This window comes from Silurus meridionalis, chromosome 5, assembly GCF_014805685.1.
Source record: "Silurus meridionalis isolate SWU-2019-XX chromosome 5, ASM1480568v1, whole genome shotgun sequence".
In the NCBI taxonomy this organism is placed as follows: domain Eukaryota; kingdom Metazoa; phylum Chordata; class Actinopteri; order Siluriformes; family Siluridae; genus Silurus; species Silurus meridionalis.
This window is the reverse complement of record NC_060888.1, coordinates 18,622,402-18,638,980: the sequence shown is the minus strand read 5'-3', so window position 1 is coordinate 18,638,980 and position 16,579 is coordinate 18,622,402. Positions and strand designations below refer to the sequence as shown.

General features: G+C 43.4%; 1 protein-coding gene across 6 annotated transcripts in view; it reads left to right on the top strand.

Annotated features, from left to right (window-relative positions):
* Positions 1 to 16,579, top strand: part of mid2 (midline 2) — a 128,431-nt gene that overhangs the window by 81,451 nt on the left and 30,401 nt on the right. For 4 of the 6 annotated variants that reach the window (XM_046849257.1, XM_046849261.1, XM_046849262.1 and 1 more), the window contains exon 2: positions 1,808 to 2,547. In XM_046849257.1, coding sequence (XP_046705213.1) covers positions 1,864 to 2,547 — 684 coding nt within the window. In that variant the 5' untranslated portion in view covers positions 1,808 to 1,863. The remainder of the gene's footprint in view (positions 1 to 1,807; positions 2,548 to 16,579) is intronic. The other 2 variants (XM_046849260.1, XM_046849259.1) reach the window with 1 other exon arrangement.

The following is a 16,579-nucleotide window of genomic DNA, read 5'->3' as shown; positions in this document are numbered from 1 at the left end:
TACATGATTGGATCAAGCAGCTTATTTATTTTTCCAGTAATGAATTTACCGAGCCGCCCGGCGCCACTTTAATCACGGTGACTTCATGGGAAGAAGCGATCACAGGAGGCTGCCCTGAAAAACTTCATTAGAGAAATTCAGCCTAAATCTGTAGCACTGTGTACGTAGCAACCTATAGAATCATGAGCCTCCAGCAACAGTTTGCAGAAGAACCACATATGGCAGGAAAGGGCAAAGAGCGATCTGGTGTATGCTGTTGGATTTTGGATATAGAATCTGGAATCAATAAATTGATTTGTTTTCCGAGATTTAATGAGTGAGAAGTGGAATAACAGAGGAAAGAGCTCGGAGCAGGGAGGTGTGAATTTCTGTTAATGAAGGCGTATTAACCAGGTTCTTCAGCTTGCTTGTTTTAGGCTTCTGAAGTCGGTTTCTGTGATGTGTGTGGGGAAGAGCGTGTGAGGTTTATAGGCTATTTTTCACCCGTTATTAGCGGCATCGCACCGTCTCATAAAACACAGAAACACTCCGATTGTGTCTCTTTTTGTCGTTTCCTCTCCGAGTGTTTCTTTATAATCATTATTTTTCTCATCAATTCCGGCTGTAACATAAACCTGTCATACAGGGATCGTGTATGAGCTCTGGAACGGATGCGTAAGTTATCAGGCCACAGAATTTGAGCCTCATTCCTGTGATGTTAGGATCAAATCCTGTTCAAGGTGGTTTGCTAATTAGGAATATGATGAATCAAACATTTCTTTTGAAGCACTCAGCATCTGTTTTTTTTTTTTCGATATCAGATCTAATTTTAGTGCTTCCAGAAACAATTTTAATTAATCACAGGCTTTCTGGTTGTAACAGGTAGCAATAATAACCTCCTTTCAACCCCCCCCTCCCCCGCCTTTATTATTTTGGAGAACTAAGGCTTATTTTGAATCGCGTCCCCCGATAGCCAATATCAAAAGGTTTTTGCTGTAGCGTGTAACACATGGTCTTATTCATACCGTGCCATTCAAGGAACCCCTTTATATTCCAGGCCAGTTCAAATGAGTCACAATTCCGGTTTCTAATGTAGCATGCGCAGGCGATTTCATAAAAACCAAGCAGAAAAACGTAGAGCGGTGTTATGTAATGAAGCAGTTCTGAGAGTAGAGTTTGTTGACTTGGCTGGGAGAGACATGCTCGGATTTTGTGCATGTGTTTGTGTGTGTGTTGCAAATGGTGCACCTACTACCGTCTTTATAAACTGACCCTGTCTTGCTATACAATAAGACGCAGTTTACAGGTGACAGATCAGAGGAAAAGATAAATAGGTCTAGTTTAATGGTCAATTTAGTCAGTCAAAGTAACTCTGTATTGATTTGCAGTTAATGATTTGCATGATCTGTAAAAAGGACACGTGGACCCAAGCCATGGGAGCACAGTCAGCAGTTTCCTTTCATTTGTCACCCGTCGTCTCTATGTGTGTGTAGTAGTAGGAGAAATGACTTTACATCCTCATGTTGTGATATTAAAGTTTACCGGGTTTTTCTTTTTTAAAGCTCAATAGAAAATGACTGTTGCTGTCGCTTATCCTGTTTGCCTGCATTAACCAGCCTGCTTTATATCAAAGTGACATCCCACTCCATACGATCCACATACCGTAGGCGTAGCGTCTCAAGAGCAGCAATGATAATCTTAATTGGACCAGGTCTTACTGGGAATTTGGAGTGGAATGTCACTTGAGCTTCCCTGCCCCTCCCCCCACGCTGCCTGGGTGCAGAGGGGTGCCAGCTTGCCACTAACCCCCTGGCTATCTGCCACGCAGGTGACTCACCAGCTTCTGTGGGATTTGATGTCGCCTTTAGATCGGGCCCACTGAAGATGGAAACCCTGGAGTCGGAGCTGACATGCCCGATCTGCCTGGAGCTGTTTGAGGACCCGCTGCTGCTTCCTTGCGCCCACAGCCTGTGCTTCAGCTGCGCCCATCGCATCCTGGTTTCCCACTGTTCTGGCGCCAAGCCGCTCGAGTCCGTGTCGGCCTTCCAGTGTCCAACGTGCCGCCACGTCATCACATTAAGCCCGCGTGGTCTCGACGGCCTAAGGCGCAATGTGACGCTGCAGAACATCATCGACCGTTTTCAGAAGGCCTCTTTCAGCGGGCCCGGCTCGCCCAGCGAAAGCCGGCTTCGCCCCCCACCCCGGCCCCGCAGCGCGACACCCACCGGGGGCAGCGCCATGTCGGCCGAGCTGCGAGTGCCCTGCCAGTTCTGTGAACAGGAGCCTCCTCGCGATGCCGTCAAGACGTGCGCCACATGCCAGGCGTCATACTGCGAACGCTGCCTGCGTGCCACCCATCCCAACAAGAAACCATTCACCAGCCACCGCTTGCTGGAGCCAGCGGGTGACGGGCACCTGCGCGGCCTGGCCTGCCTCGAGCACGACAGTGAGACAGTGAGCCTGTACTGTGCTACAGACGAGCAGCTTATCTGTACCCTGTGCAAGCTGGTCGGCAGACACCGTGAGCACCACGTCACTTCACTCAGCGAGCGTTTCGACAAGCTCAAGGTAAGCCAGTGTCTTTTTTTTCTTTTCTTTGCTCACTGCAGAACCATATTGTATTCACGCTCGTCTCGTAGGGGTTATTGTACTATGATGAAATAGTGACATAGGCATGTGGTTCCTAACACTACAGATTTCTGGCAAAGAAAAAAGGAAAAAATTTTAATGTAGCAATTCAGCAAATACAGACTATTATTAGTATTTCTCAAGGTAACAAGTAGGTTTCTAATATATTCAACATTTTAGCAATGTTCTGGATAGATGAAATACATTGCTGGAAAAGAAAGAATTGAATTATAATCTCTGTCAATGCACTTCATGGCCACCGATCATACATAACATTATGACCACTTGCCTAATATTGTGTTGGCCCCCCTTTACTGCCAAAACAGTCCTGACCCTGTCCCAAGTTCAAAGCTGTTCCTTCCTTGGACCACTTTTGGTAGATACTGACCACTGGACACTAATCACAATCTGGCTCCGGTCAAGCTCCTTACGCTCACCCATTTTTCTTGCTTTTAACACGTCAACTTTGAGGATAAAATGTTTACTTGCCGCCTAATAAATCCCACCCGCTAACAGGCCCCATGTCAGTGTTATTCACTTCACCGCTCATAATGTTATAATATCATAATGCTATGCCTGGCCGGCGTATGCTGCACTGAATGTTCAGCGGAAAAAATCATGTACGTGATCAGAACTTTTTTGCTCACATGGTTCATTGGCAGTTTCTCAGCCGAGTCCTGCTGATCTCTATCATTGTCCTTTTTTGATAAAAGTGTAATTTCCCGCTAGTTTCCTCAAGGCCGTTTCAGATTCAGTCATAAGATGCACAAAAAAGTGCTTCATACAATCTTCAAGTTTTTTCTCTTCACTTTGCTCATTTTGTCAGATCTCGCGCGCAGTCTAAGCGTCCACCCTGCATTTACATCTTGTTTGCGGGCGTGTTTACACTGTACAAAGTAAACGAGACAGCAACCCTGTCCAGCTGCTCTTTCCAGTCCGAGTTATTATCATAGTAGATGAGTCTGCACTCTCGCAAAGCCAGCCTTTGATCCGCGCTCAGCTACCACAAAGCACGATAGCGCTGAATCAGGACCAAAAGACTGAGGCACAGCCTAGAACTGAAGTCTGAAACTCAAACACCCACTCAGAGAGAGAGAGAGAGAGAGAAAGCGAACGCTGAAAATACATCAGGGAAAGTTTCAGAAGCTTGTCAGGAAGGTTCACAAGGCGTATCGCTGTGACTAGAGCTGCGCACCGGGACCCGGACCCCACGGGACGCAACAATAAAGTCGATAAACTATAAAGGTGCAGGTTTTCAATTATTTTTCTTCTTTTTTTTCCCGGATACAAGCGAGCACTCTGACGTGAAGCTCAACACATCGCATAATGCATTTTACAGGGGGGGTGGGGTGGGGGTGTTCTATCTCTGGGGGGTTTCTGGAGGATTCTTTAGACGACGCCCATTTCTGGTTTAACTCCAAATAGACTGACGCCTATTTAGACAGTAAACAAAGACATATAGCGGCTTTGTGTTACAGATTTACTGTTCACAGACTTACGGGAAATTCCTGACAAGCAGAAACGTCAGCAGTGGTTACATCAATATCACGTTTCCTTTTCACCCGGGGGTCTCGGGTTGGAGAGAATCCGATGTTGTGTTCGTGAAATTTATGACGCTCTACTGTTTATTTACAGGGTCAGGGGTAGTTTTTATAGGGTGTGACGTTAAAAGGCTCATAAAATAGTACTTGGCCATTAGGTAGCAATCAGTGCAGGATTTGTTTTACATTCACCGAGCAGGTTACAGCTCCTGCTGTATTTATCCGGGTCCATATCACAGGCCGGCTGTGTAAATATGAGACGCCCCCAATCTGTTCTCAAGAAGAGCTTGCCGTGAAATGCGTTTCTCCTTATTGTAGTGGCGAGCACAGAAAGCATATGTGATCTCCCTGTGATCACCTATTCATGCTGACGTCTTTGTTCACATGCCATCGTATAAAGGAAATTCTGCTCATTGACGTTTTCCTCCCTCTGCTTCTCAAGTGTGTGAACACGGCCATGCCGGGAAGGTCTTAATTGTCTGAAATGAACGGCATTGTGTGCCGCTCGGAGGAAAGTCGATACCTGAGAAAGTCCCAACCTCTTTTGTCCAGACGTCCTCTCGCACGGAAAAAGAAAAGTTGGCGTGACTTGGCGAGACGCGTTTTTATTCCTGCACGGGTTTCAGACGCGCGCGTTTTCAGCTGCAGTATCGGCTTTTGCAGCGTTCGTCAAAGGCACCGTTGAAGACAGCTCATTTGAGATGCACTTTTATGTGCAGGCTCCTCGTGCAGCATGTCGGGCGCTGACGCAGTGTGTCTTTCTCCATTGCAGCAGCTAATTTGAATGTTTCCCCACTGCAACTTTGAACTTCCTTCGCTTTGAACTCTCAAATCCACAACCTGAGGAGAGAGTGGAGAGGGAATGTAGCTGAGCTAAGTGCAGCAAACCTTTAATCTTCTTGTGTCTCGAGTCTGAGTGGAAGTTCTAGCCTCCAGCACTATTGCAGAAGGGCTGTAGCCTTGGCAAAAACTGTGACTGCTGGAGTCTTGATCTCGCAGATATTTGCTCACACTGTGCATCTCTTGCAGCCTGCTGGTGCCTAAGTGACTAAAGGCAGATAGTTATGTGTACTGCTCGGTTAGGAAGCCATTATCGATTTTATGCACGGATTAAATGATCGGTCAGAGGGTGGTGTCACATACTGTTATCACCCGAGAGTGGAGCCCTGTGCAGGACTGTTTTCTTAATCATGCCCCCTCTGCTGTTCGCTTCGGATCTCTTCAAGGGTGTCAAATTGGCGACCTTTGAGCTGGATCTTCATCTTCGGGAAGAGGGCAAAGTCCGCAGAAGCCAAATCTGGCGAGTAGAGTGGATGCGGAAGTGAGATCATGTTGCCTCAGGTGTGAGGAGTGCTGACAGAGCGCGCACGTAGTCAGAATAGCACCAGCTGCACGGCTCTCGATGTACACAGGACGATGTCTTTTGAAACACTGACTTATGAAGTTCAGTGCTCCCTGTGACTGTGCGTGCAGCCTCGTGCTGCAATCCGTTAACCCTATTAATAACCCCTCTTATCAACATTAGCACACGTTTCAAACCTTTTTAAGCTGTACAAGTTTTTGTACAAGTCCTGAGAGCAAATAAAAAGTATTAGCACATTTGTGGAAAATAAACCAGCACCTGCTGACCAATCAATATCGAACATTCAGCAGATTTGCAAAATAAAGTCTTTTGAAACAAAAGCCCCATTACAATTTATTAAGAGCATCAGGCACAGGTTATGATGAATATTCCATGCAAGTTTTTACCCTCGTAGACTCTCAGCGAGCCACCACTTTCTCACGTTGACTTGACTTCCATGGAGAAAGGACACTAATGCTTTTAAAGCACATGAGCCACATGATTCAATACATCCCCAGGGATTAGGTTTGTTGTGTGTGTGTGTGTGTGTGTGTGTGTGTGTGTGTATGTGCGTGTGCGTGCGTGCGTGTGTGTGTGTGTGTGTTTCACTGCAAAATATGACATATGGAAAAAGGCTATTAATGGCATAATGTCTGTTGTGACAGTTGCAAGTCACAGCGGTTTTTCAGCTCGCTGTCAGTTCAAGTTCCAGCTCATTTGTCAGGACGTCTTATGTTAAGCTCTTTAAAGAAGCCGTCTGTGACCTCCTGATGATAAGAACCGAGCTGAGCATCCACCGTTCCTTATACTTCCTCTACATTCTCCTCATTACCGATGTGCTCAGGTCACTTTCCTAATGCAGCTATTATTCGCTTGTTCCGAGCCTGCAGTAGCACTCGGCTATTATCCTAAGCTCGGTAGTCAGTGTAGTAGGTTCTCCTCTCCCTGGATCACACTCCCAGGACAGATTGGACTTTCCTTCTTGCTACTGACCCAGTTTTACCCATTCTACCGCCAAAGGTGCTGAAGAGAGATACGGGCCAAGGAGTGTTCTAATATATTTGCACGTATTGGGCTGTACTTAGGGAATAATAATAGAAGTGATCATACTGACTCTCTGACCTGCAACACTAATCCTAATTTAAAGACTGAATTCAAATATCACAGGCTTATGCACAGAGGAATTTGTGACTGGGACAATTACTGGCAATAATTTTGTTTGTCTCTCCCTTGTCGTTTTGGACACACGCTTTTCCCTCTACGGAAAAATCTCGACCTCGTTGATTAACGCGCAATCACTCGTCCCTTTTTGAAGTGTGTGTGAACGAGATAGACCCAGTCCCTGCCTAGAAATAACTGTAATAGCTGGATTTCCATACATAATGCCAAGTTAACCGCAGCGAGTGAAGTTTTGCCCGTGTGATGCAATGGCATTCTACAGCGCTATAACCAGTCATTAAGTTTCCAGCTCACATTCATTGTTATTCAAATGCACAGGCATCGCACTCAAAGCCCAAAGGCACAAAAAAAAACCCCGCTGCATCATCTGTCTCACACAAACTTGCAAAAAACTATATTGAAACAGCTTGTCGTGCCACTCAACTTTCATTCGCTAGCGAGATTCCACACGGAACGCATGGCACAGCGATCGTCCACTTTTCAGATACACCACTGTACAGAGCGCCCGGACTCTTATTTCACAGTTCTGCTTAAAATCAATGTCTTTTATGCAAGTCAGAGCTGTTGAAAAGAAAAGAGTAGACTATGTAAAAATCACACTGTGGTCTCTGTGTGGGCCACTCCGCTTGTTCCTTTATTTTTAATTATAGTACTAGAACATGTTTGAGCCACAAAGTAAGGGTGGAGCAAAATTCTAGGTAGTTGCGTGCAACGAACCAGGGACATATTGTGAAAATAATATTTTTAATATATTTTTACGCATATGTCTGTATTTGTTAGTAGAGGTTGACTTGCTGGAATTAGCAGCTATCAGCAAAAATCCATAACGATAGTTTTTCCGGCTTCCGGTTCACTCTTATTACGAGAGCGGCCTCTAGGGGCAAATCACCAACGCCTGTTTGTTTTTACGATGCGACTGCGTGCTGCATGGAGAATGCTATATTTTATTTGTGATTTTTATTATATATTTATTAATGAATATATATTTATATTTATTTCCTTTAGCACATTTTCATGATTCCATACTGTTTTGTTTTTTTTAATCATCGATTAATCAGGTATCGACAAGTACGATCCAACCTAGCTATCAGTATTTGTCAAATCCAACTCTAGTTATTAACATGGCCTGATTATTTGTTATTACCCTCGTAGAAAAAAAGAGATTAAAGATATCAGAAAATAGATACACAGATTTATAGATGCGTTTATATCAGTTATGTCACCTGTTGTCACGGCGTACAGTTGAATAGATCCCGGCTCACACACATCTCTGTTATTGGTGTTAACCAACGGTATGTAAAATATGTTGAAAACCTAATTAATATTTCTAAATTACGGCCTCTCTTGAGGCTCCTAAAAAATGCTGACATGGCTTGGCGTAGAACTTGAGCACGACACGGCCCGCTCTGTCGTATTTCAGTGCTTCAGTACTGCGTGCTGAAATCTGCAGGGTTCGACAAAAACAAACATCATTCGTTATCAGCAAACAGAAGCCATCACTTCTACACTGCCCCGTGAAGCATTAAAAGTTTCGCTAGTAACCTAGAATTTTAGTAACCTAGAACGCTAGAATTTTAAGCTGGTTTCACACAATCTAGGCTTCCTTTGAAATCAGATTTGTATTAGTTATTCATGGGACGTCTCACACAAGCAGTAATATCCTGTCATCTCTTCTTTCTGGTCCTGTCACAATACAGTATGCTGAGGATCTTGTGAAGTGAACTTTGTGAAAGAGAGTGTAGGTGGCAGCTGATCGTTGGCTTCTGCCTGATCGTGCTGCATGTAGATTCGTGCTTTTCAAATGCGATGCAAGTTTAACCCGAACAAAGAACAATCTTGAATTCGTCCGCGTGGTGCCCAGCCCGTATGTCTCCACCCCACCTCTGAAGACACTTCGAATTTTCCATGCTGTACAGGAATGTCAGAAGCCAAACCAGGGCCGGAATTTCTCGTGGCTTGTCTTCGTCTCAAACTGCTGCTGACATCATAGTATATTCCTCCTGCTGTTCGGGATCTGCTTACCCGAATGCCATCCCTTCTGGGGCACAATAGAAGCCAGTAAGCATGAGACAGGCCACAAATCCGCGTTATCAGAGGTCTGAGACGCCTGCTTCTTTGACCTCACAGGAATCTCGAATATCCACTTCCTATTCTCTAAGGATCAACAACGCCATGACAGAGACTTCAGCTTAATCGTCCCTGCTGCTCTTATCTCTCACCCGTTCAGTGAGCTGTGGTGGTAGACAGAGGGCCTGTATCTTATCTCGCTTCCACCGGGATCAGTGTGAAGGCTAAACATGTCAAAACAAGACATCCTCAAGTAATGTGCCAGAGGGAGTGGACGCTCACTGCCCGTTTTATTATAAACGCAATACCAGTTACTTTTTGCTTTTAGAACCGCTTCAGTTCTTCATGGCACGGGGTCGGTCAATGTGCACATTTATATTAACACGATTGCATCACATTATTCTCATGAACATCGTGTGATAACTTGTGCACTGTGAAATGAAGTAAAAGGACAAGCATTCCACCAGCATCAGCAGCTTGAGCTGTTTACACAGGGCGGGTCGGGTCAGCGGATCCCAAAATTTACCTCCATATTAATGATTGACAAAACCGATTAATCAGCACTGATACTCGATTGCCAGAATCCTACCGGTAATTTTTCGGCATTACAAGAGCGGCCTCTAGAGGCAGTCTTTCTATGCTTTAGCTTACGCGCTGCACGGGGAGTGCTATATTCTATTTATTATTTTCTAATTTATTAATGATATAATTATATTAATTCATATATTCATTTCATTTTGCAAATTATCATGATTTATTTGCTTTATTATTAGGTTTTTTTTATGTTTGTAATAAAGTTCAGTACTATTTCACATGGGCGTTCAGTTTCTTTGCAAGTACGATCCAACCTAGCTATCGGTAGCAATAAAATCATCAGCATGAACTGTCAGGACAGGACAGGACAGGACAGGAGTGTGAGTTTATGCTTTTGATCCCAAATTTTGACCTTCACATCACAACAGAAATTGAGATTCGACAGACATCTTTTCAAAAACTTGCCTGCTGGCCTACTTAATCATCCCCTCATATTAATTGGCTATATCACTCTCCTCTCCACTAATATGCTGGTGTGTGGTGGGCGTTCTGGCGCAATATGGCTGCCGTCGCATCATCCAGGTGGATGCTGCACATTGGTGGTGGTTGAGGAGAATCCCCCTTTCATATGTAAAGCGCTTTGAGTGCTGCAGAAAAGCGCTATATAAATGTAACAAATTATTATTATTATTATTAAGTCTGTTAAGTTTCCACGAGTCTATACCCACTGCAGCTCCCGATTGCACTGCAATATGTATATTCTGTCCTAAAATAAGACAAATCGTTTCAACATAAAACATGACTACTAATGAAATCAATCATTTGAACTCAATCAAGTGTGATTGTTGAACATTATTTTAGTGGGCAACATTAAAACCAGTTATTACACTAAAATAAAGTCTTAAAAGATAAAAGCTGGCCAGTCATGATGTCTCTAATGGTGATTAAGCTCATTTTACAGGTAAAATAATGGACTTTAAGCTTCACGAACTAAGAAAAAACTGATGAATGATCTCAAACCGATCATAATAATCTTACGCGATCCACTCTTGCGTAGTATGTTAGACTTCAAATAAGATCAATAAGTGTGCTCTTCTCAGCTGGTCAGACTGAAACACAATGTAGTCTTTAATGGGGTCGACTGATATTCAGAGACGATATTCAGCATTTTTACTATTTATAATCAGCATGTGCAGTTTGTCTCTGTGTCCCGGCTGCAGGATTGTTGTTGGTATACATGTGTCCAAAAAACCCAATCAAACATGCTTTTTGGTGTTTCTGAGAAAAAAGATTGAACCAGCACCTTTATGAGCGTGTGTGTGTGTGTGTGTGTGTGTGTGTGTGTGTGTGTGTGTTTGAAGTCTCAGCAATATATGAAGAGAATAGGAGAGGTGCTTTCTACATTAAACGTACTCAGTTAGGACTTCAAAGCAGACTGGAGTTAACATTGGAATTCCTTTTTTTTTTTCTTATTTTAATATTTTTATTTTATTAAATTGATGTTTGTACTGAGTAAAAAAGAACATTTGCCAATGTGGGGTGAATTAATATCGGCCCTAAACACTAGTTTGAATCCTTACGTTGCTCTCACAAGGTCTGGTATGCAAATTAGACTTGAAGTAAAACCTTGTGAGACACATTCATGAATATGGCAGCGTATCATTTAAAATGCTGTCCGCTACCATTTATATTCTTCCCCCGAAACACGTTACGAACGCCACCGGCCGCTGACCTGTCTGACGGGCGGGAAATCACACGGATCCAGCTGAGGAGCGAAGCACCAACGCTCCCTGACCCTTTTACTTTTCGTCGAGAGACACACTGTGCTGCTCATGCATGCTTTAGAGCGCTGCGCTCTCCTTTAATGGGCTGCTAAAAACAGCCGCATCACCTCTCAGCTGTTTGAAAAGCCGGCGACAGAGAGCAACACAAGAGCCTCACAAGAGCTGCTGAGTTGATCACAGTCTCAGCATGCCGCCTCTCCCCCCCCAACACCCCCCGGTCTTACTGCCTGTTTATCTGATACGCTAACACCAAGCCCTCATCCCTGCACACTAATATAATTACCGCAGTAAAATAAGAACCCGGAGGAGTTAAAAATAGTTTGCGCTGTCAGCGTACTTTGTTACACATCCTAACATTAACAGTGCGCTCACTCTGTTTATTCACGAGGTTTCTCTGATCTTTAGCTCCTGTTTGTCTTTAAGGCCACGCTGATTACACCAGTCTTGTTGTCCTCTTTTAGCGCTGGATTTAGACTGATTTGGAAAAAAAGAAGCGGTGTCACAAGCACATATTGACAGCGTAACAGATTCCTGCGATTCGCGTCCCTACCAGGGGTGTGCGCTAAATATCATCTACGATAAAGTCGTAATTGCTGTTTTAACACCGTGCGATTCGGCATCATCGAGTTAAAGTCGCGAAAACCCGAACAAAGCGCACCTACATCACGCGATGAAGTCTAGAAGGTTTGAAGAGAGTCAGTCTATCAAAGTGCATTTGGAATGATACAAAGATCGAGATATGAGGGCAGAAAATGTGTACATTTATATAATTTCTCATTCTGCAGCGTCGTCTGCTCTTACCCGTTCAGAGTTTAGCAGGTGGTGCATCAGTAATAACGGTCCGCGGGGAAACGGTGCTCTGAGTGTACTTAATGGACCAAACAAAGCATCGAGGAATCATTTCAGCCCTAATATTAAGAGACTTACGTTTTAAACACCGCATTGCCTGCTTTTGTTTTATTTCACCAACCAATTTTATTCCGAAACAAAGCCACAGCACAGTTTTTTGCGTCTCCGAGCAATAGTGAGTAAGTACGTCTTTGTGATTGTAGCGAATCATTTAAACGGAGTGAATCATTCAACCATGACTCACTTTTTAACAGCGACTTACTGGCGTTTTTTTTCTCTGCATTGCAAAGATGTTTTTTGTTGATACTGATTTCATTTGCATGGTAACAGTCAAGATGTCTTATTACTTTAATTCAATGATTAAATGTAAGAATCTGACAAAAAGAAATGCCCATAAAAGGTAAAAATCTGTTTAAACTCATTGAAAAAAGATGAATCTCTGTCACTGCTGTGAACCAATCACCACGCAGAATAGGAGAAATATGGACATCTTTAACAGTCAGCTGTCTACGGTAGTCCTCAAGGCACCAGCACAATAGCAGACTCCGCACAATATCGTCTGATGTCATTTTCGGGCAAAATCGCACACCTCTAGTCCATTACTATGTAAAGTCACTCAGCTTTAGGTTTCTTCAAGCTTCAGCCGTTCAACAAGAAGTCTGAGTGATTCACGAGCCTTCATTGCAAGCTGACGTGACGCATCAACACGTCTTCATATTACATTTCAATATCTCCCTGTGCACTCATTATGTCCTGACTGTCCACTTGGCATCTGTCACTCACTGTCACTTTCCCTCCCTGAACGGGAGTTGTTTTGCTGCTAATGATCTGTTTCCTCCTGCACGGATTAAATCACTAATCCTCTGGCTGTTGGCCCTTTCGCATTCACCGAGCCCAATACGCCAATGCGCACATTTCTCACCTTATTGACTGCTAAACTAGAAGTGCTAATGTAACGTCTGCAGTATCTAAATACCTCACGCTTATTGTTTATCTGTCCCAGTGTGACGAGACGGACCCGAGCCAACCCAATCAGCGCACAGCAGCATTTCTTTCATTTTGTGTTCAAAAAAGTTCGAAATGTAGATCGCTGCATTTTCGAAAGTATTTATCTAGAAAAAAAAACGGCTTTTCAGCCAGAGATCAATTGTAGAGCATTACACTCAGCCACGTTGTGCATCCCAAAACCCCTTTTATTTATTTATTTTGTGTTTTTATTTTGTGAGTTTTTTTTTTTTTTGAGACGTCTCCTGCGGCTCAAAATCTAGGCCATGTCTTTGCTGTGAACCCCCGAAGAAAGCAGCACTCATCTCTCTGGCTGTCAGCGTGCCGTTTCATCCTCCATTCAAAACATGTTTGCACGGCATGCCAGCAAAGCAATTTGTCACTTGTGAAGAAAGAAAAAAGCTTTGCCTTAAAGTCGAAAAAAGTCCAAAGAGCAGCCGTTACCTGTGTTTATACCGCAGTGCTGTTGAATGCTCGATTCTCATTGGTCAGGTGTTGGTGTCTTTTATTTAACAACTCTGGCAGCAGTTTTCTCAAACAAAGGTTCATATTGTGGATGATTCACATATTCACTGAACAGACATAACATTATCACATTAAAACAGTGAATAACACTGATTATCTCTTCGTCATGGCGCCTGTTAGAGGGTGGGATTTATTAGGCAGCAATTGAGCATTTTGTCTTCAAAGTTGACATGTTAGAAGCAGGAAAAATGGGCGAGCATAAGGAATTTGACCAGGGCCAGATTGTGAGAGCATCTCCAAACCTGCAGCTCTTGTGGGATGTTCCTCAGTATCTATTAAAAGTTGTCCAAAGGAAGGAACAGAGGTGAACCGGCGACAGAGTCACGGACGGCCGAGGCTCATTAATGCACGTGGGGAGCGAACGTTCAACCATGTGGTCCAATCCAACACTCATGAGCTCCTGTAGCTCAAACTGCTGAAGAAGTTCCTGCTTTTAATGTTGCTGTGAGGTTTTTCAGAACATTTAACCAGCTGGAACAAACGTATATATTTCAATTATTTCAAAACATCAAACAAACCTATAAAAAATAAGTCAATAAATAAAAAGAATGCTAGTGTTTGCAGTTTTCTGCAGTATAAGAGGAATAAAAACACAGGTTCTGTTGCTGAAAATAATAGATTGGTAGCAGTAAATCCGCATTCCATCAGGCTACATCACGTTAATGCCTCTCCCCGAGCAGGGAACCAAGACATGTTTTATCCACAGGTTTGCAGATGTACCTGTTAGCGCTGGAGACTTCCCTTTTATCCTCAACACGGCTTCAAATAGCAAGTCGTTGCACCTTCCATGCTTCTTTAATTCCGTCTCTTCTCCAGCTGAGAGTGTTTCATTCCTGTAGCTGGTTATGCTGCAGGTCGTAAATGTCCGTTTGAAAGGATGCAATGGTTTATTTGCATGTTTGCACTCACTGTGTTTCTTGAAACGTCCTGTACATAGCGATTCCTCTCGCCTTTGTAGCGCAACATGCTGAGACATTAAAACATGCCTGAACACTTTGATCACACTTTCCATAATGAAAGATCAGCCCAGTAACATCAATGTCCTGTGGATATAAAAAGGTCCACACACCCCTGTTAAAATTACAGTAAATTGTGCTGTAAAGAAAAATAATAAATAAACCAAAATAAACCATGTGAGCTGTGATTCAGTAAATAATAACATTTGACAAAAACGGATTTGTTTTTAAAAAAGAAAAGAACAAAAAAAAGTACAAAGAATCTGTAAACTGTTAGATATACCATGGAGCGAGAGCACGAAATAGAAATAGGGAGGCACAGTGGCATTACCAAGAGCAGGATGTCCCTCCAAAATTGATGAAAAGTCTAAGAGGAACACTTATTAGGGAGGCTGGCAGGAGGCCTACAGCAACAATGAAGAAGCGGCAGGAATATCTGGCGAGTACTGGGCATGCAGTATCATGCTTGTCACAACAATCTCTCTTGTTTTTAGCACGTCTGGGCTGTGGGGTAGAGTGGCTAGACGGCCAGACGGCAGCCCTTTTTCACAAAAAAGTGAGGGAAAACACCGAAATGTGTTATTTTATGCTGCATTTTTGTGAGCATAATTCTAAAATTTATGTTTGGTCCAAAAAAAAAAGAATTATACAGACAGCTTATCACCCAAATAACATCATATCCTGGGTGAAATCTGGTGGTGGCAGCGTCTTGCTCGGGCTGTTTTCCTTCAGTTAGGATTTTAGTCAAGACAGAGGGAATCATGGGTAGCTCCAAATACCAATTTAATTTGGCACAAAACCTGCAGGCCTTCTGTTAGACAGCTGGAGATGAAGACAAATTTCACCTTCCAGCAGGATAACAATCCAAAACCGAGTCAGCAAAGAAATGACTTCAGAAGTAGAAGATCAATGTTTTGTAATGGCCCAGTCAGAGCCCAGATCTAAAGTCTATCAAAGAGCTGTGCAATGAAGAGCTGCACGGTGTCCAAAAGATCGGGAATATTTTTTTTTATAAGGAAGAGTTTCTAATGAAGATGCGCCAGGTTTGGGCAGCTCACAAAGCCTGAGCGGATACAAAAAAAAAAAAAACACAAACAAAAACTGCCACTGTTGGGTCCTTTAGCAAGGCCCTTAATCCTAAATGCTCCAGGGGCGCTGTATCATATCTGACCCCAGTTACCAAACAAGCTGGGATATGCGGAGAAAATTATTTCACTGTGCTGTAATGTACATGTGACAAATAAAGGCTATTCTTCTAAAACACGGCGTTTATGTAGGAGTTTGAAGTGTTTCCATATGCACTGTATGTATGATGTATGTATGCATTAGCTGCTCAGTTTTTACAGCTGAAGTTACAAAAGTTGTCCCCTCAATGGAGCCCTAGCGAAACTAGGAAAAGGGCAATCGGGTACTTATATTTCTGCGAGTGTACACACATACCGAGAAGGTTCTACCAGGCCGTAATAGTCATAAATATTCTCTGACATTTAATTAAAAAAATATCGGGTGCCTTCCGATTGGCTTGATTTCGAACCTGATTTCCCAATGATTTCTAGCTCGCAATACCTCGATGATTCACTCCGACGTAACGCCAAGCTGTGACAAATGATTTAGCGCAGCCTCGCCCTCGCCCTCGCAGTCGGTTCCCACTGTGGGTTTAATAAGACTTTGGGAACAACAAACTCCAGCATTCCTGGCGGATTACATAAGACAGGCACCTGTTTGTTGCATGCAGCCTCAGTGTTTCTGCAGCAGATTAATCTTTCCCAAAGCGAAAAACTCATCCTTGAGAACTGGAGTGCGCCCTTTTCTCAGGAAAACTGAATCACCATGTCAGTCAAATTCGAGGGAAATTCATCAGCACCCAAAGATGGTGCGCAAAGCCGTGTATGTACTCCCCTTCCTCCCCCGACAAGCCACGTGAGCCACTTTTTCACATATTTCATGCTTGTTCAAATTGTTGCCACTTAACTCATTGGCAGAGAAGCCAGGCTTATATCTGCAAATTAAATTCCATTTGTTATGCTGTCTGTCAGATGCTGGCCTCCAGCAGGTCTTGTGATGATTATTTTTGGATGCATGCGAGCTTTCTGTTCGATTATTAGAGAAATCGGAGCTTTTTCACCCTTGCAGACTGCGTTATAGAAAAGCCTGTCTTGTATCCCTTTTTTGTTTCTTTGCATGACCAAT